The sequence below is a fragment of the Hyperolius riggenbachi genome, chromosome 9, assembly GCF_040937935.1.
Source record: "Hyperolius riggenbachi isolate aHypRig1 chromosome 9, aHypRig1.pri, whole genome shotgun sequence".
Taxonomy (NCBI): Eukaryota; Metazoa; Chordata; class Amphibia; order Anura; family Hyperoliidae; genus Hyperolius; species Hyperolius riggenbachi.
This window is the reverse complement of record NC_090654.1, coordinates 86,534,268-86,555,425: the sequence shown is the minus strand read 5'-3', so window position 1 is coordinate 86,555,425 and position 21,158 is coordinate 86,534,268. Positions and strand designations below refer to the sequence as shown.

The 21,158-nt window shown below is 45.3% G+C and overlaps 1 protein-coding gene across 2 annotated transcripts in view; it reads right to left on the bottom strand.

Moving 5' to 3' along the window:
- Positions 1-5,765: 5,765 nt before the first annotated feature.
- LOC137532541 (inter-alpha-trypsin inhibitor heavy chain H3-like) overlaps positions 5,766-21,158 on the bottom strand; it is a 178,777-nt gene continuing 163,384 nt past the window's right edge. For both annotated transcript variants that reach the window (XM_068253151.1, XM_068253152.1), the window contains 3 exons: positions 15,487-15,632; positions 8,821-8,899; positions 5,766-5,995 (listed from right to left, as the gene is read on the bottom strand). In XM_068253151.1, the coding sequence (XP_068109252.1) occupies positions 5,857-5,995; positions 8,821-8,899; positions 15,487-15,632 (364 nt within the window). In that variant the 3' untranslated portion in view covers positions 5,766-5,856. The remainder of the gene's footprint in view (positions 5,996-8,820; positions 8,900-15,486; positions 15,633-21,158) is intronic.

Sequence of the window (21,158 nt, the reverse complement as noted above, 5' to 3'; positions counted from 1 at the left end):
AGCTACTTTTTCATGCCACCCGGCTGGAAAAAAATTCTGAGGAGAACACTGATTGATTTATAAACTATTTACTCATTGTTAAATATTTCCTCATCCTGATTTACATTCTGAAATATATTTCAGGTGGCAACATCTTTAGTCCTGCCAGGTGATGTCTGTGCACAGAACTCTCCGTAAATGAACATTCTGCAAAGTGAGATACTGCTTGATTGGCAGTTGGAAACTGCCACTATTTCCCACAATTCAACAAGGTTCACAGATGGCAAACATGCCAAGGTCCTGACATCACACTGTGGGAGGGATGTCACCACAATATCAGCCACACAGACCCCCCCCCCCCCCCCCCTGATGATCTGTTTGAGAAAAGGTAAAGATTTCTTGTGGGAAAGGCGGTATCGGCTACTGAATATGAGGTTAAAGTTCTTTTTAAAATTCTAGGCAGTTCTCACATCTAGCTAGTTGGCATTTGGCACTGTCTTTTCTGTTATTGCACAATGACAGCTCTTAACCCCCTTGCCGTTCCAATTCTGTCGGCAAGGGGGCGGCGCAGCACTTTTTTTTTTTTTTTTTTAATTCATGTAGCTAGCCTAGCTACATGATAGCTGCTGACAAGCGGCATCCTCCTACCTACTTCGATCGCCGCCGGCAATCTTTGCAAGCAGGAAATCCCGTTCAGAACGGGATTTCCTGCTCGGCTTCCCCCGTCTCCATGGCGACGGGGCAGGATGACATCACAGACGTCATGGACGTCGGGACGTCAGAGGGAATCCCGATCCACCCCTCAGCGCTGCCTGGCACTGATTGGCCAGGCTGCTCAAGAGGTCTGGAGAGGGGGGCGGAGCGGCGGCAAGCGGGATATGCACGCAGCTAGCAATGTGCTAGCTGCGTGCAATAAATTTTTTTTTTGAAAATTGGCCCAGCGGGGCCTGAGAAATCCTCCTGCACAGGTTACCCCGAGCCGAGCTCGGGATAACCGGCAAGGAGGTTAACAGCTGATGGTTAGTTACTCTTGTAGTGGAAGAAAACAAACATTGTGGAACTCCACAACACCAAACAGCCAGTGCTGAGAAACAAGCATCCAAACTAGCTATAAAAGATCAGAAGTCTCCCAACATGTTGAGTAAAAATTTTACCTTCTACTTCACGTACGTTTGGTATAGATGTTTGGAAGTTTGGCGCAGGATATTATCGATAATTTTGAATGCCGTTAATGTCGCTACAAACTCCAGTGTCCTATTCTAACACAAACTCCCCCTTTTCGACTCCTAACTAGGGAAGATCAATGAGATGCAAATTGTTCTGAAATTATGCAAATTTTTATGCAAATGTATGCAGGTAACCTAGGTTTAAGTTGATTGGTCCATTTTCAAGTTGCATATATTTGCATAAGAATTTGCATCAACTTGGAACAATTTCCATATCTGTGATCATCCCTACTCCTAACACCAATCTCTCCCCTCTCCTTTCCTAACACCAACCTCTCCCATCTGCGCTCCTAACACTTACCTCCCCCCTCTCCACCCCCATACAGTGATCCCTGGAGTTTAGTGGTTCCCCCTCCCTCTTACCGAGTGTATCCCAAGGCCCCGAATCCATGACACTGTGCCTCAGATGTCGGGGCACAAACTGCCCATCACGGTGCCGGTTGGCATGGCGTCACTCTATAGCCACACAGGTAGCACAGCTTCAGTTTGATCCCAGCTCCTGGTGCTCACTCTAGGCCTCCTAATTAGCATCAAAATCAGGCCCGGTCTAATGGATGTGACTGAGATGTAGCTCCGCCCCCTCCCTGTCACTGCGTGGAGCTGCTGGGGTTAAAAGGGCAAGGATATGAGGCCACAAGTGCATGAGATGAAGCCAGAGGAGAAGAGGCAGAGCACACACAGACATGCTTATAGCAAGGAAAGGAATGTTGAGGAGCACATCCTATAATTGCAGCATTTATTTTATTCAAAAAGATAAAATATCAATAAAGAGTACCGTATATACTCGAGTATAAGCCGACCCCCCAACTTTCACCTTAAAAAACAGGAGAAAATTAGTGTCCCTAGTATAAGCCGAGGATAGGAAATGCAGCAGCTATAATAAGGTGTAATCAGAGCAGGGAAACAGTTTAAGAATTAGCACTATGCAATGTGCATATAGGGGTGTTCATTGCCAGCATAGCATTGTGAGGATCCGTGAGGCTGCCTGCACAGGCAGGCAGCCTTTTGACCACTGTTCAGGTCTGCATTCTGCAGGTCTCTGGAAGAGAGACCTTTTGTCAGTTGTGCAGCTTGCTGCTGAGGAATTTGCATACGTTTGTCATGCAGATTGCCTAGCCACATCCTTTGTGGGCTTGCTCTATATATACCATGTGATTCCACAGTAAGTGGCTGGTCATAAGGGTTAGTTCCTGTGAAACACTCTGGAGTGTCAGCCTTGCTCATTGTTTGAAGATTAGCTTAGAGTAATTCCTGGGACTGCACTAGGCAGGTTTCCCTAGTGCAGTTAGGATTGTTTATCTGTTTTGTTTGTCTGTTGCGATTGTCCTGTCCCAGCGGTGGTCGACAGGAAATCGTCCTGTGTGTCTGGGTGCTAACCTGAACAGCGGTTGTTACTGGTAGCCCCTTCTGTTCTGTCTTCCTGGATCGCACTAGCCTCTTTCGCTAGTGCTGTGGATTCTTCTGTTCTATCTCCTCTATCTGTTTTGCCTGGATCGCACTCGCCTAGCGCTAGTGCTGTGGATCCGTCTGATCTCTATCTCTCTTTCTATACTTAGATCGCACTCGCCTTTCGCTAGTGCTGTGGATCCTATCTCTCGCTTGTTCCTGTTTTCGTGTGTCTGTCTTGTCCGCTATGAACGCTTGCTGGAGGCTCGGTGAGGTAACCGTTAAGCAAGCGCTCGCGTCCTCTGTTTCATGTTTGTCTGTCGGTGGTTAGTTAGGCGTGCTTGTCTCTATTGTGCTTATCACGTGGAGACCGCGCCTAAACGCGTGCACTGTTGCGAATGTGGTGCGGTGTTCGCGTTTAGCTAGCGTTTGTTATTTTCCTTATCTTCTCATTGTATGATTGCTGTGCCTTTGCTACTCTCGTGCTCTGCCTTGCTGTAGCCTTGTGTCACCTCTGGCAATCGCCTCTCTCGCGATTGCGTTCCTGCTTCATATCTGCTGTTGTGTATGCACCGTCGCGGGTTGGCGATTAGTTTGGTGCACACACATACAATCTGTCCCTTTGCTCAATCTCCCTTTCAGGGCTATCTTGCCCTGCGTTTCGTGCAATTCCTGTCTGGCGTGTGTGGTAGGGCAGAGGAGCTGTTCCTCTTTACTCCATAGCTCCACCTGTCGACAGGAATTTCCCTCTACAGGTGCATTGCACCTTCTGGGTTTCCTCAAATTATACGCTTGTGGAGGATTTCCGCAGTGTCAGCGCACGTCTTGTGCGCTGATCTCAGAGAGAATTCCACAATCGTTACAAGCATCAACTAAAAGAAACAAGATGGATGAAGGATCCCCTATTGCTAGTTAAAGTGGACCTGACTTCTTGCACAGGACAGAAGGAAAACAGAGAAATGCACATTGTATGTATTTAGAGAGTTTAGCCTGTTATTTTCCCCCCTCATTAGTGTCTAATCACAAGTTGTAAGTTGGCTGTTCCCTGGGCCACGGCAGAGGTGGCAGGTAAGCTCATTCCAAGCACAGGCTGTTAACAATATATCTGCTTCCATGCATCAGGAAGTAGAAACACTGCAGATAGAAGTGACATGCTGCCCAACCTCCACCCGAGTCACAACTTAGTGCCAGTGTTATCCCCTCCCCGAGCGCCTCCTCTATCAAATGCCATTCAGCTTTTGAGGGCAATTTGTACCTTGTGCCGGCCGAATGCACCGTAACTCACTCCTATGACGTCAGGCAGTGGCGAAACGCCACTAGAGGGCGTCATAGGAGCGAGTCCATTACAGGCATGCAGGGGGAATCTGCCAGCGAGGAACGGTGAGTGAAATGCTCCCGCTCCTGCTATTTGCGATCAGCGTGTGTTAATGGGGACAGAGAGCAGGCATATACTCCGCGCTGCAGACAAGGACGGGTGAGTGAAGGCTCCCGCTCCGCTGTGTACACCATCTAGCATATGACAATGAGGGGGATGAAGTTTGGAGACACGTGGATCCGTGACATCAATTGCGGTGCATTCGGCCCACACAATGTACCAATTGCCCGCAAAAGCTGAACCGCATTTGATAGAGGAGGCACTCGGGGAGGGGGGGGGGGGGGGGCGACACTGCCACTAAGTTAAGACTCGACTATAAGCCGAGACCCCCACTTTTGGGACAATTTTTTGGTCCCAAAATCTCGGCTTATACTCGAGTATATACGGTACATGTTGATGGTCATAATTTGATATTTTGAGATAATTGTTGCTGTATTTGCCATTTTGACTAAATGGTATGCTAATACATAAACTCAAAGGAACACAATGGCAGGGAGATCTATATACTTTGCTGGCCACTTTATTAGCTGCATCTTGCCTTAATTCTTCATGGCATTGTTCAGAAATGTTGGTCCATACTGACATAAAAGCTTCACCCAGGTCCTGCAAAGGAATCAGTTGCACATCTATGATCCTGTTTGACCCCATCATGGGAAAAGTTCTGCGTGTGTGTGTGTGTATGTGTACTTTTTAGTTAAACTGTTACATAACATTTGGCTCCACCTACATACTGTCCTAGCTATGCCTGTTTTTTTTTATGCCCTGGATATTTCAGGATTTTAGCAATGCCCCAGCCCTATACAATAATTCTTGTTGTTCTACTGGCTCCCCCTCCCTCACCATATAGTAATCCCTGGTGTCTTGTGGATTCCCCCTCCCTCCCCCATACAAAGTGATTCCTGGTGTCTAGTGGTACCCCCACCATACAGTGATCCCTGGAGTCTAGTGGTTCCCTTCCCCTTACACTGATCCCCGGTGACTAGTGGCATGCCCCCCATACAGTGATCCCTGGTGTGTAGTGGCTTCCCCTCCTTCCCCGTACAATGTTCCCTGGTGTCTAGTTGCTCCCCCTCTCCCATACAGTGATCTCTGATGTCAAGTGGCTCCCCCTTCCTTCCCCCATGCAGTGATCCTTGGTGTCTAGTGACACCCCCTCCCTCCCCTATACTGTGATCCCTGATGTCTGTTGGCACCCCTCCTCACCCAATACAGTGATCCCTGGTGTCTAGGGGCTCCCCCCTCCCCATACAGAGGTCCCTAGGGTCTAGTGGCTCCCCCTCCCTCCTCCATACAGTGATTCCCTTTACCTTACAGTGATCCCTGGCGAATAGTGGCACACCCCCATATAATGATCCCTGATGTCTAATGGCTCCCCTCTACCCCAGACAGTGATCCCTGGTGTCTAGTGGATCCCCCTCCTTCCCCCGTTCAATGATCCCTGGTGTCTAGTGGCTCCCCCCTCTCCCATACAGTAATCTCTGATGTATAGTGGCTCCCCCCTTCCTTCCACCATACAGTGATCCTTGGTGTCTAGCGGCACCCCCTCCCACCCCCATACTGTGAGTCCTGATGTCTATTGGCACCCCTCCCTCTCCTGTACAGTGGTCCCTGGGGTCTAGTGGCTCCCCGCTCCCCTCTTCCATACAGTGATTCCTGGTGTCCAGTGGTTTTCGTTGTAAACCGCCTCCGGTTCTCTGTGTTTTCCAATTTAAAATTAATCTCCAGTTCATTGACTATCATATTAATAGCTTTCATTCACTGAATATCTTATCCGTTAGGAAAGAACACAAGAGACAACATTTCACACTAATAACAGAAGATATGTTATATTTGTTGGAGTTACAGAGAAGTGTTTATGCTCCAGAGCACACTTTTTCCTGTTCTTTTAATCTAGGAGTCCAGTGGCACATCAAGGATCCCCGACACGGTGCTGTTCATCCCAGAGACTGCGTTCATTGTCTTCAGAGTGAGGCTAATGCAAGGTCCTCGTGGTTTTATGCCATAAGATGTGAAGTCACAAACTGCAGAGCTGAGAAAAGAGTAAGACACACCTTCAATTCAAAAAAATCTATTCATCATAGTTATCAAAATAGTTAAAACATCATAGTTAACAATAACATTAGAAATTTGCTTTTTCAAACTTATTGGAAAAGTATGTTGAGATCAGATTTGGATTAAGATGAACTATTGCCCGGGGCAAGATAGCAGTTTTTGCCCACTGCTGATGGTTACCTGGCTTGTTTTAGTTAATTTGGTGGGGCTATCATCCACCAGGTCCCTAGACTCTCTCCAGGCCCTAGGCAACTGCCTAGAATTGCCTTGTGGATGTCAGAAACACCTGATCTGCATTTGCTTGTTCAGGTTCTATGGATAAATGTTATAGAGGCAGAGGATCTGCGTGATGGTTTTGCTTAAAAGGAAATAAATGTCAGCCTCCATATCCCTCCCGCTTCAGTTGCCCTTTAAAGTACCCCTGACCCGGTTTCAAATAAACATACTGTTGTCACAGCACCTTCCACCCCTTCAGTGCTACCTGTAGCCCCCACTCTGCTCCACCAAAATCTTCGACTGAGAAGAAAGTTGAATATGGGAAGGTAGGAAGTGTCAGTACTTCCTCCTCTCCGCCCTGTCCTTAGTTCCGCTCACCTCTGATGGTTCCTGCTACGTGTTACAGTACACAGAATACTGCGGAGTTGCACTGTGTGCGGTCTTGTGATAGTTTAGCTCGGAAAGATAGTGTACTAATACAGCTGTTGGTACACTATCTTTCACAGCTAAATTATCACAATACCGTGCACAGCGCAGCTCCACTGCACGCTGTGTACTAGAACACATACCAAGAACCTTCAGAGGTGAGTGGAGGGGGAAGAACTAAGGACAGGCAGAGAGGAGGAAGTACTGACACTTCCTCCCCGCCCAGAGGATTTCGGCTCAGCAGAGCGGGGGCGCAGGAGGGGGAGAAAGGTGCTGTGTCACTTGTACACACACTATACATAAAATGTATGAAAAGCATGTATCTGTTAGACCAGGTCAGGGGTACTGTATCTACAAGTGTTTTATGTAATTGCTTCCATGCCAGGAGAGAGATTCTGGGAGTCATTTTACCAAGTATTCGTTGAATTGGCAGCTGACAGACGTTGTGTTTGCCACCTTCTCTAGTGGAATTGGAGGTGCTTGAAGTTTAGCATGGGCAGTGGTGCCCTGGCAGTTATGTCAGTTCTAGAAGTGCCTTGAGAAAAGGGGTCCTGGTGTCCAGGGGTGTAAATATGGTGCTCTGGGCCCCACACCAGCAAAAATCTCACAGCCCTTAAGAAGTTTGGAACGTGGGCACCAGTGCACTGTAGCAAACATTTATTGCACGATAGTGTAAAACAGTTATAGCAATGTATCACATGGTAAAACCAATACAGTACTTCACCCGTCTAGATGACACCACACACATCAAAACCCATCCTCCAACAAATGTTTTGCACCGAGCAGTGCTTGATCACGGATGGTTTGGCTCAATGGCGTTGGACTTGCACTGGTGCCCACGTTTCAAACTTCTTAAGGACTGTGGTTGTTTATACTAGTGTGTGGAGGCATAGTGCTCACGGAGAAGCAAACTGCACTTACGTGTGTCCCTTTGATCGTGTCAGGAGTGTGGGGTATCTGCTTTGCTGCTTTTCCAGCAAAAATCTGACAGCCACCCCCCCCCCCCCACCCCTTCCCCCCTCCTCCTCACACACAAGGTAAAGTTGCTTCCTATTCCCTCCCTCTCTTCCCAAAAGTCAGAGTATCAGGTTGTTGCTTTCCACCTATTATGCAGAGCAGCAGCAGAGGGTTATGCATTACCTGCTCCCGGTGGCAGGACAGGTCCTCTTCAGTGTAGCTCATCACCATGCGCCTCTAGATGCACGCCTTCAAGAACCGCATGGTGCTAGGCTGCACGGCGTGGCGATGAGCTACACTGAAGAGTGAGGAGGACCCAGAGAAGGATTAAGACAAAATGGTGCCCTAGGCAAGGATATACTCTGGCTCCCCATGTCTTCCTGGCAAGCTAAGCTGGGAAAAGGTTCAAAAGGAGATGGCATCCGGGCACCTTGACCCACTAGGCCCCAGGCACCTGTCCAGGTTGCCTTGTGGATGATCCTGCTATGGGAGGACCTGTCCTGCCGCTGGGAGGAGGTAATGCATAATCTTCCGCTGACACTCTGCATATTAACCATGGAGCGGGCCCCCTTTAGCCCCTCATTTCAATAACCTTTTGACTAAACACAGCAAACAGAGTACAACCAGTCTGTGAGTTAAACAAAATTTCCCAACTATTCCGATAAAAATAAATTTTATACAGAGAAATAAGCAAATAAGTCATACAGCTTCAATCAATAGACAGAGGCTTTTTTATTTTTTTTTTCTTATGAACTTTTGCTTTGTTATTACCGTATGTTAGTGCCCAACCGGTGCCGGAACAAGGTTCCAGAGGTAAAGTTTCCAAAGTTGGCCCCTCTTCCCTCCCGAACTGTGCCTGCCCCAGTGTACAGATGTGGACTTAGTATTAAGTAGGTACCCCCCTTTCCCAGGATAGATAGACAGATGTGTCTCCAGTTTTAGGAAGGCAGCTCTCCCTGAAGGTCCCAGCACAGAGACGAGAGGTGAAAAGCACTTCTACAGCTCCACTCGTGACTCTGCATATGGCTGAGCTAGGGGGTCCACTGGGAGGGGGAAGGCATGGGCGCACCCTCAGGGCTGTGTGCCCAGAGACTGGTGCCTCCTCAGCCTCAGCTCAGCCCTGCATCCAACAGTCCATTTTATTCTCACTACTGGAAATTTCCAACATTTGGTTTGGTGACCTGTTCACAAAATAATCTTTACCGCTGTATGAAATATGTTTCCCCAAGGATGGTGATCTGATCATTTTCTACAAGGACATTATCTTCCTCCATCAACTGACCTGGGGAGAAAAACAGGAAGTATGAAAAATGCATTTCAGTGTGAAGGCATAAATCCTAACCATCCCACCAGCTGCACTGCGGTATAAGCTGTTTGGACATCAGCTCCACTCTATACCTTTGGGAGAGGCAGTGAGCCAATAACAGGTGCAGAAAGAAGAGGATTCTGGGAAATCCCAACCAGGAAACAGAATATAGGTGCCATGGCTTTAGAGAAGAGAGGTTTGTAATTTTTGGCAGAAAAGCATAGCTGGCTACAAGTTAAAGTGGACATATTAAATAATAAAATTACAGGTAAATTAAAATGGAGCATGTCATATCATTTATTTCTTTATTTTAGGACAAGGCTATCTAGGCTGGCATTGCTTGTAAACTGATGCAGCAAACTGGCTTAGCTGCAGAGTGAATTACTACTTGCGTATAGACTGTAGGGGCTGGATTACCATTATTACCATCAGGGCTGTGGAGTCGGAGTCGTGGAGTCGGGCAATTTTGGGTGCCTGGAGTCGGAGTCGGGAAAAAATGCACCGACTCCGACTCCTAATGAATTTGTAACTGTAATTAAAATAGAAAATATGATAAAATGTTCTATTTCTCAGATAATAGTCATTAAAAATAATGTATATATACAGTATATATACAGTAATAGCTGTGCTTAGTCCACAAAAATGAAATAAACCAATCAAAATTAGTTGCTTGTGCTGCTTCAATAAAGCAGTCCCCGTATTTTTAAGGTCAGATATACATATCTGATTGTGACTGTATATATGATGTGTACACAGGAATCTCTTATATATACTAAATAACATCTATGCTGTAAGAATAAAGCCTGATGTGTAGCTATGTCACTAATAGAGATGGTCAACGAGATGGAAATAATTCTGCATTGATGCTGATTTATGCAAATGTATGCACTCCCTTTGCTGATGAAATAAAATAATTTGATATGTTATTAAAATTTGGTTTGGTGACTACAAATTAAAGGGTATTATTGACACCACAACGAGCGAGCAGACATATTTCAGGCAAAAATGTGTATAGTAGCCTTATTAATACCTAAAATAGGTTAAATAACTAGGAGGAAAGAGGTCATCGACCTCCAACTATAACACTCACTAAACAAAAGAACAAAGCTCCTCCTCAAATAACATGTAATTAACACTATAGAGCAAATGGTCAATCAATGGCCTGAGACAAAAGTATCAAATATGAAAAATCTTTATTCCATAGCCAACTCAAAATTAAAAACAATTAAAACCAAGCAGCCCGCCTAGGTCACAGGCCCCTGAATAATAAATATTATAAATAGCTGAGTCATATGTCAACCTGGTATACACTAAATAACTCGATTGCTTGCCTGGGGGATCATGTGGAAAAATAAAGGTGGTGTCCCCTATGTAAAATAACAATAATTATGATTAGAGACATCCACCCCACATCTTGACCCACAGGGAAACAAGACAATAAAACAAATAACTCACCTCACGGATACTCACTAATAAGGTGCTAGTGCTAAACTGTGATCACCAATAGGTACTGATAATAAACATCATAACTGACAAAAATAGCCAATAACATTAATACAAACAATGTGCAAATATGCAAATGAGGTAGATAACCATATATCGTGAAAATGCAGATAAGGTGAAGAAAATAACACACAAATAACCATACAGGTAAATCAGGCATGTGCAGCAGCTTAGGGAAGATGGCGACATGAGACGCCAATGAGAAATATGAGTGAAGTTCAGGGTGAAAACCTGGAGTCAGAGAGGAGAGGACATGGAGACTCACCCAGTGAAAGAAAGATGAAGGACCTAGGAAGGCTGCAGTAGCGCTGCCCGCGCTATCCTATATAGATAGATATATAGATCCTATATGGATAGCGCGGGCAGCGCTACTGCAGCCTTCCTAGGTCCTTCATCTTTCTTTCACTGGGTGAGTCTCCATGTCCTCTCCTCTCTGACTCCAGGTTTTCACCCTGAACTTCACTCATATTTCTCATTGGCGTCTCTCATGTCGCCATCTTCCCTAAGCTGCTGCACATGCCTGATTTACCTGTATGGTTATTTGTGTGTTATTTTCTTCACCTTATCTGCATTTTCACGATATATGGTTATCTACCTCATTTGCATATTTGCACATTGTTTGCATTAATGTTATTGGCTATTTTTGTCAGTTATGTTTATTATCAGTACCTATTGGTGATCACAGTTTAGCACTAGCACCTTATTAGTGAGTATCCGTGAGGTGAGTTATTATTTGTTTTATTGTCTTGTTTCCCTGTGGGTCAAGATGTGGGGTGGATGTCTCTAATCATAATTATTGTTGTTTTACATAGGGGACACCACCTTTATTTTTCCACATGATCCCCCAGGCAAGCAATCGAGTTATTTAGTGTATACCAGGTTGACATATGACTCAGCTATTTATAATATTTATTATTCAGGGGCCTGTGACCTAGGCGGGCTGCTTGGTTTTAATTGTTTTTAATTTTGAGTTGGCTATGGAATAAAGATTTTTCATATTTGATACTTTTGTCTCAGGCCATTGATTGACCATTTGCTCTATAGTGTTAATTACATGTTATTTGAGGAGGAGCTTTGTTCTTTTGTTTAGTGAGTACAAATTAAAGGGTAACTGAGACGGATGAAAAGTAAAGTTTTATACATACCTGGGGCTTCCTCCAGCCCCCTTCAGGCTAATCAGTCCCTCACTGTCCTCCACCACCCGGATCTTCTGCTATGAGTCCTGGTAATTCAGCCAGTCAGCGCTGTCCGGCCGCACCCCGCTCCCACAGCCAGGAACATTCTGCACCTGTGCAATAGTGCTGCACAGGTGTAGTACGCTCACGGCGGAGTGTGTTCATGCGCACTACGCTTGACTGACTCAAGTACCTGGACTCATAGCAGAAGATCCAGGTGGTGGAGGACAACGAGGGACTGATTATCCTGAAGGCGGCTGGAGGAAGCCCCAGGTATGTATAAAACTTTAATTTCATCTGTCTCAGGTTTACTTTGTTACACAGTAGTACTATACATATGCACTCCCCACAGAGCTGCAGGGAATCCACTAATGCTACGTACACACATGCGACAACGATCGTTCGTTAAGAACGACGAACGAACTTTTAATTGATGAAAGAACGACCTAAGTAAAGGTAGTTTTAAAAGGTGTGTAACGATCTGATCGTTAGAACGAACGTTACATCACAGAAAGCAACTATTGCGCCTGCGCATAAAAATGAGAAGTTCCATGGAGAAATAGTGAAATGCGCATGTCAAGCCTAGTACGAACGATCGTTTCCAACGATGTACTACTTTTGCAAACGATCGTCGTTGGTTAAAATCCGCCGAGACAGAACTTTCTTTTGTAGCGATTTGGCTCGTTCGTCGTTTGCCTTAATAGTCGGTGGTTCGTTTTTTGTAACGATCGTCGTTGGTAAAGATCGGGGAACGATCGTTACAAACGACTATAGTCGCATGTGTGTACGCACCTTTAGAATGCTGTGCACATTGAACACAGAGGTGTTGTCTGTTTACAATCTCCTCATTCCCCTGCAGAGTACCTGCACATCATTCTTACATGCACCCACACTTGATAGATGTTCTTTGTTCCGGTTGTACCTTTTACAAGTACTCTTACCAAGGACTAGTTTTAGTCTAAAGGGAATAAATATAGTAGTCTACATATCCTTCTCACTTCAGTTGTCTTGTAAAATTCCTAAGCGTTGGCAGTTAAGAGACGAATTTCATGTTACATACTTTTAATCAACAAAATTGTAATATGCAAATTAGAGGAGTCGGAGTCGTGGAGTCGGAGTCGGTGGAATCCTAAACTGAGGAGTCGGAGTCGGTGGATTTTTGGACCGACTCCACAGCCCTGATTACCATATATCACTGTGGATAAGCAGACGCTCCCACATTTTGAGTGTAAAGTGGTTGTGGTAGGAAGGGTAGGCCTATACACAAATGACATACCGTGAATTACATGTTCATGGGGCTGCATATGCAAAGTGGACTGCTGAGTGTGCTTCAGCATTTATAGCTCCTTGCTCTGCTTTCCTTTAGTGTCCCCGGCAGATTTCTGAACTGGCCACTAGAGCTCCAGGCTCAATACGGTCACATGACAGTGCGCCTGGAGCTCTAGTGGGCAATTCAGAAGCTGCGTGGGAAACTAGGAAGCAAGCTGGAGCAAAGCACATGTATCTATACATGCTGAAGCACTCGGTTTACAAATTACTCCCCTCCCTTCAGAATCCATAGATCTAGATCAGGGGTATCAAACTCAATCATGTAAGGGGCCAAAATCTAAAAGTAGTCTAAGTGGCGGGCTAAATTGTTTATGAAAATGTAACACTTAGGGCCATATGCTATTCACTTTTTCACCTGAGTTTTCTCCTAGGAGATAATTTTTCATTTTTGATTTATAACAACTTTTTAGGATTTTTCAATGGAAAAAGTACCAAAAAGTAGTTGAAAAAGTACTATAAAAATTAATTTGAGCATTTGTTTGTTTGTTGGTGGTTTAAAAGGCATTTTATTGACAAGTTTGAAAATTTCACCTAGGAGAAAACTCAGGTGAAAAAGTGAATTGCATATGGGCCTTAGTGTTTCAAACTAAGTGGCATAACTATAGCGATTGTAGGGCCCACCCCTCCCCTCTCTTAGGGGTAGTGCAGTGGGACAGTTTAATATTTACCTGCTCTAGTGAGGCTTCTGGTCTCCTGATTTTCCTGACAGCCACATGCTCTATGCTGCATACCTCTGGCTCTGAATACATGTCATGTGATCGGGAGCCGGAGATATGGAAGCATAGAGCGTTCAGCTGCAGGAAAAAACAGAAACTCGACGCATCACTGGAGTAGGTAAACAGTACTCAGCTGCACTACGCTGCAATGTGAGGAGATTTGGGGGGGTGGGGGGGAGGAGGGGTGTAGGCTTGTGTTTATTTTACTAGCCACTCAAGGAGATTTGGATCCCAGGTGTCAGCCCATGCTAATTTAGCTGGGGAGTCCCGTGGGTTGCTGCTGCACACCGGCTAAATGACAATTTTTCAAACAGAAACACTGTCACCAGAGTGCTTCTCTGGATGGGAGAGTTCTGTCATTCTTTTACTGCTTACAATGATGCACATTTGAAGCTCTTAAGGGCCACATGAAGTGGCCCGTGGGGCTTGAGTTTGACACCTCTGAGCTAGATGTTTTATCTATTAAATAGCAGGTTTTGCTTGGTGGATTAAGCCCATGGTTGGCTAGATCAGGGCTTTTCAACCCTGTCCAACAGTGCATGTTTTGTGGAAATCCACAGAGGCAGTTAATCAGCTCTGCTGAGACACTAATTACGTCACCTGTGCATGTTTGTGGTTTTCTGCAAAACATGCACTGTTGGTGGTACATGAGGACGGGGGTTGAAAAGCCCTGGGCTAGATTACCTGTTCCTGATCTACTTTGTTGTGCTTGTTTTTGGGAGCATTTTTGTTTCCAGTTTTCCATCTTTCTCACCCTGCCACTTTCCGAAAGTTCACTGAGGGGTGAATGAGTGATTCTGAACTGGGCATGAGCAAGTTCTGAACCACACATGCCAAGTGAAAGCACTTCAAGCCTTGTAAACACACGAGCTGGTTCATGGCTGTGGTGGCCAGTCAGGGCCGACTCTTCTGAGAATCTGTGTGCCATAGTGCCGAAGCGTAAGAGACAAATCTGGGCTGCCACATAATCTAGTCCAACCACAGGCTGAATCTATTGTTCTACTCTTGAATCCTTCCTATCCGCTGTGAGTTGTCGATCCACCCCTTTCATAGCAACCAGAAGGCACTTCTAGCCTCTAGGAACTCAGCCCTGAATTGTCGCCCATGGGATCAAGTCCCCTTCCCCCTTCCCTGGAGGTGACGGTTATTGTGCATGTGTACTTATCTATGTGTACTTAAATTGATGCCATAGTGGTAATGATCACCTCTACAGTATATGTGTTTCAATACTGGTAATCATTAACAAACCATTTTCCTCTGCTTACACCTCTTTAACAACACAGCAGTCTTTAGAAGCGTAGGTACTATAACTAGTGAGTTCAGCACAGGGTGAGCCGAATGACATGTCACCCTGTTGCTGCTCAAATTCCTGGTGACGTTAAATACTCTTCCTCCTCCGAATCATAGCAACTTGGAAGGAGTAGTAATTCGGGGTCCACTGGAACCACAAACTACCCGTGTGCGAGCCGCGTACTATAGTACTACTGCTATAGCGGCGCCACGCAGGACACGCGCACGGTGCCCAATCCACCTGCGTCACCTAAGAAAGCCTGCTATTATACAAGCATCTAACATCGTTTACTGATTATGGAGGCATGGACTACCATTGACCAATGTGGTCACTGATATTTGGCCAGCAGTTGTTGGGGCAGCGCCAAGGGCTCTATTCAGTTTGGTGGTAGAATTAGGTGAATCACTGAGCTGAAAAGAAAGGATCAGAGTACAGAACATTTCTAGTACCTCATGTGATTGCCACCTAATCAAGAGTGTCAAACTACAAATATGGTAAACGATGACAGGTCTACTTTATGGTGCATAGTAACTGACAGTCAGTACATACCAATGAGGCCCACACCAAATTCCAAGTCCTTCTTCTTACTCTCCACATGTACATTCAGGCGGTCAGGATTTTTCCCCCGTAAAACAATGACTCGAAATCCACTGTCCAATGATATGATTAATTTTTCTCCTTCTTTCTTTACAAATCTTTCAGGAAATGTTAAAAAGTTTTGTAAGTATAGTTGTGCAAAGTCATAAACAATATCAAAGATGGCTCTAAGCGGGTACAAAATTTGCTGAATAAAAAAAGCATTAAAGTCCATTATCATAAAACTGTTTTTAATTTTGTATACATCTGTACACAGACTTATAAGAAGTACATTTTAAAATGCACTTACATTACTTTCCTCCCAAATCACTGTCGCTTTCAGTAGGAAGTAAAAATCTGACAGGTTTTGGACTAGTCCATCTCCACTGGGGAATTCTCAGTATTCCTTTATTCTTTAAAAAAATCCTTGCATGGATCTATACACTTAATTGGCAAACTCATCACCTCCCAGGCCTTCAAATACCACCTTTATGCCAACGACACACAGATTTGCTTCCATACCCTTGAAAGGCATAAGAAGACCTTGTCTATGATGGTTGAGAATTCAACTATTTCTTCCTGGATGTCAGCTAGATTCCTGAAGTTTAACCTAGACAAAGCTGAGCTCCCGATCTCTGCACCCCACGCTGCTGCACCCCTCCCAGATTTTCACCTCACAGTCGACAACACAACCATTCGCCGTACCTCCCAGGCCCGTTGCCTGGGCGTCACCCTGGACTTTGCCCTTTCTTTCATTCCCCACATCCATATAGTCACCAGAGCCATATCTCCAATATCCGCCCCTACCTGACCCAGACACTACCAAGCTGCTCATCCATGCCCTCATCTTCTCCTGCCTTAATTGCTGCGACTCCCTACTGTCTGACCTCCCCTTAAACAGCATTTGTACATCCCTGCACTGGTTCCCTATCCAATTCAGGATAACTTTCAAGATTCTATGCCTGGCGTATAAATCTGCACAAAACCTTGCCTACCTACATCTCGGAGCTTGTTCACAGGTATACACCAGGCCGCACCCTCCGGTCCTCCAACGAACTTGGCCTAACTACCGGTGCATTTCCCACTCCCATGCACTCCTGCAGGATTTTTATAAGAGCTGCACCCACTCTCTAGAGCTTTAAAACATTTAAGCAAGCACTCAAAACCCACCTCTTCCAGATGGCCTACCTACCATGCAGTAACTGTCAACTGAATACTTATTCTACAGCCCTACCTAGTGTGTCCATCTCCTTTCCCCCTAGATTTCAACCTTTGGCAGGGTGCTCCCTTCCCTAGTGTATTCTGCATGATCATGTGCTCCTTTCCTATGACCCCCTCATACTTGTATTACTTGGGCCTCCCTAACCAGCCCAAAATTACATGATCATGTGTTTTGTACCGTTTGCCTTGTATAACCTTGCCCCATGTTGTATAACCTTGTTATGTTACATGTCATCCTTTGTGACATTGTATGTATTTGTTGTCCAGCACTGCGTAATATGTATAAATACAATTACCAATAATATAAATAAGTGTGTGTGTGTGTGTGTGTGTGTGTGTGTGTGTGTGTGTGTGTGTGTGTGTGTGTGTGTGTGTGTGTGCGTGCTGTGATCACGCCTTGACCGATTTGTACGAAACTTGGTATGCAGATTCTTTACTACCTGGAATGATATGTCCCGGGGGACTCTCATCTCCCTGGCACACCTGGGTGGAACCACTACAGCCAATCAGATTTCACTCATTCCTATCAATGGAAAAAATGTAAAAGGCTGCCATTCTCACAGCAATAAAGTCAGAGTCCCCAAACATGGCACAGTTGGTCACTTGGTGACCGAGATGAAAAATTCAGGGAAAGTGGGTGGAGCATAAAACAGCCAATCAAATTTGAGCAATTGATTTTCAATGGAAATATGTAAACTGCAGCTATTCTTAGACTGTTACTCACAGGGTTTTCAAACTTGGCACACTTGGTCAATGGGTGAATGGGATTAATATTCAGGAAAGTGGGTGGAGCCTACAACAGCCAATCAAAATTCACGTATTGATGGGGAATATTTAAACTACTGCCATTCATAGGACCAGTGCACACAAAAACCGCTAGCGTATCCGCAAACACTAGCATTTTTTGAAACATTTTTTTCAGAGCGATTCTAGGCATGTGCAGAGCGATTTTTCTACACAGGACTAGCAGTTTTTGGAGCGTTTTGTTGTAGCATATATTTTTTGTTACAGTAGAACTGTAACTGAACAGCATCTGTAACAAAAACACTTGGAAAATCGCTCTGATCTAGCGCTTTTCAGAGCGATTTTCCACTTTCCTATATTTAACATTGAGGCTGAATCGCCTCAGAAATCCGCAAAAATGCTGCAGGACCCGCCGTTGCATTTGGGGAAAAAACAAATCACTTTAGTGTGCATCATCCCATTGAAATACATTGGCCAAGTGGTTTTCAAACCGCAAGTTTAAAAAAAAAAAAAACGCTCAGAACCGCTCTTGGTGTGCACCAGCCCATACACTATTAATGGAAAAGTCCTCAAACCTAGGAACTGTCAGTCATTGGGTGACTGGGGGTTCAAATTAACCACTTGCCGACCGCCCACAGCTGATGGGCGGCGGCAAAGTGGACGCCAAAAGGACCGCAATACGCCTAAGGGCGTTGAGTCCTTTCGGCATGCTGGCGGACCGATCGCTTCCCCCGGCAACTGGCTCCACCCACCCACGACGACAACCCTCCGGCCATTCGGAAGCGCCGGCGGGTTGTTCACCCCACGATCGCCGCTGCAAAGTGTATAATACACTTTGTAATGTATACAAAGTGTATTATACAGGCTGCCTCCTGCCCTGGTGGTCCCAGTGTCCGAGGGACCACCAGGGCAGGCTGCAGCCACCCTAGTCTGCACCCAAACACACTGATCTGCCCCCCCCCCCTCCGCCCCCTGATTGCCCACAGCACTCCTCAGACCCCCCCGCCCCCCCTGCCCAGCCCCCAGACCACTGTTTGCACCCAATCACCTTCCTAATAACCCATCAATCACTCCCTGTCACTATCTGTCAACGCTATTTTTTTTTAAATTCCCTAAACTGCCCCCTGGGGACTCCTGATCACCCCCCCCCCTGTGTACTGTATGCATCTATCCCCCCTGATCACCTGTCAATCACCCATCAATCACCCCCTGTCACTGCCACCCATCAATTACCCCCTGTCACTGCCACCCATCAATCAGCCCCTAACCTGCCCTTGCGGGTAATCTGATCACCCACCCACACCATCCGATCGCCTGCAGACACGCTGTCAGATCACCTCCCAAGTGTATTGTTTACATCTGTTCTCTCCTCTAAACACCCACTAATTACCCATCAATCACCCCCTGTCACTGCTACCCATCAGATTAGACTGCTATCTGCCCCTAGGGCACCCAATCACCCGCCCACACCCTCAGACCCCAGCCCTGATCACCTCGCCAGTGCATTGCTTGCATCTATTCCCCCCACTAATCACACCTTGAGACACCCATCAATCACCTCCTGTCACCCCCTAGCACACCTACCCATCAGATCAGGCCCTAATTTGCCCCGTGTGGGCTCCTGATCACTTGGCCAAACCCTCAGATCCCCCTCAGACCCTCTTCCGATCACCTTCCCAGTGCATTGATTGCATCTATTTTCCCTTCTAACCACCCCCTGAGACACCCATCAATCACCTCCTGTCACCCCCTAGCACTCCTATCCATCAGATCAGGCCCAATACAACCTGTCATCTAAAAGGCCACCCTGCTTATGACCGGTTCCACAAAATTCGCCCCCTCATAGACCACCTGTCATCAAAATTTGCAGATGCTTATACCCCTGAACAGTCATTTTGAGACATTTGGTTTCCAGACTACTCACGGTTTTGGGCCCGTAAAATGCCAGGGCAGTATAGGAACCCCACAAGTGACCCCTTTTTAGAAAAAAGACACCCCAAGGTATTCTGTTAGGTGTATAACGAGTTCATAGAAGATTTTATTTTTTGTCAAAAGTTAGCGGAAATTGATTTTTATTGTTTTTTCACAAATAAAATCTTCTATGAACTCACCATACACCTAACGGAATACCTTGGGGTGTCTTCTTTCTAAAATGGGGTCACTTGTGGGGTTCCTATACTGCCCTGGCATTTTAGGGGCCCTAAACCGCGAGGAGTAGTCTAGAAAACAAATGCCTCAAAATGACCTGTGAATAGGATGTTGGGCCCCTTAGCGCACCTAGGCTGCAAAAAAGTGCCACACATGTGGTATCGCCGTACTCAGGAGAAGTAGTATAATGTGTTTTGGGTTGTATTTTTACACATACCCATGCTGAGTGGGAGAAATATCTCTGTAAATGGACAATTGTGTGTAAAAAAAAAAAATCAAAAATTTTTTATTTACAGAGATATTTCTCCCACCCAGCATGAGTATGTGTAAAAATACACACCAAAACACATTATACTACTTCTCCTGAGTATGGCAATACCACATGTGTGGCACTTTTTTGCAGCCTAACTGCGCAAAGGGGCCCAAAGTCCAATGAGCACCTTTAGGCTTTACAGGGGTGCTTACAATTAGGCACCCCGCAAAAGGCCAGGACAGTAAACACACCCCACAAATGACCCCATTTTGGAAAGTAGTCCCTTCAAGGTATTCAGAGAGGAGCATAGTGAGTCCGTGGCAGATTTAATTTTTTTTTTTGTCGCAAGTTAGAAGAAATGGAAACCTTTTTTTTTTTTTTTTTTTTTTTGTCACAAAGTGTCATTTTCCGCTAACTTGTGACAAAAAATAAAATCTTCTATGAACTCACCATGCCTCTCAGTGAATACTTTGGGATGTCTTCTTTCCAAAATGGGGTCATTTGGGGGGTATTTATACTATCCTGGAATTTTAGCACCTCATGAAACATCACAGGTGGTAAGAAAAGTCAGAGATGGTTCAAAATGGGAAAATTCACTTTTGGCACTATAGTTTGTAAACGCTATAACTTTTACCCAATCCAATAAATATACACTGAATGTTTTGTTTTGTTTTTTATCAAAGACATGTAGCAGAATAACTTTTGCGCTCAAATGTATAGGAAATTTTACTTTATTTGAAAAATGTCAGCACAGAAAGTTAAAAAAGTAATTTTTTTTATAAAATTCATGTCTTTTTTGATGAATATAATAAAAACTAAAACTCGCAACAGCAATCAAATAGCACCAAAAGAAAGCTGTATTAGTGACAAGAAAAGGAGGTAAAATTCATTTAGATGGTAGGTTGTATGACCGAGCAATAAACCGTGAAAGCTGCAGTGGTCTGAATGGAGAAAAAGGCTCTGGTCCTTAAGGGGTAGAAAGACTGTGGTCCTCAAGTGGTTAACTTAAGGGGGCCAATCAGATTTATTTGCTGGATAAACTAAACTGCTTCCAATCACACATTTTTGATGCCAGGAACTCAAAAGCTCACAAACTTGGTCATTGAGTGACTGTGTGTCAGGGTTACAAAAACTTCGGACAGTTGGTCATTGGGTGACTGGGATTAACCACTTGACGACCAGGGGATTTCTGGCTGATCTGTGCTGCGTTGGCTCTCCAGCCCGCAGCACAGATCGTGATTGCTGCAGGGTGATCAGACGTCCCCCCTTTTTTCCCCAC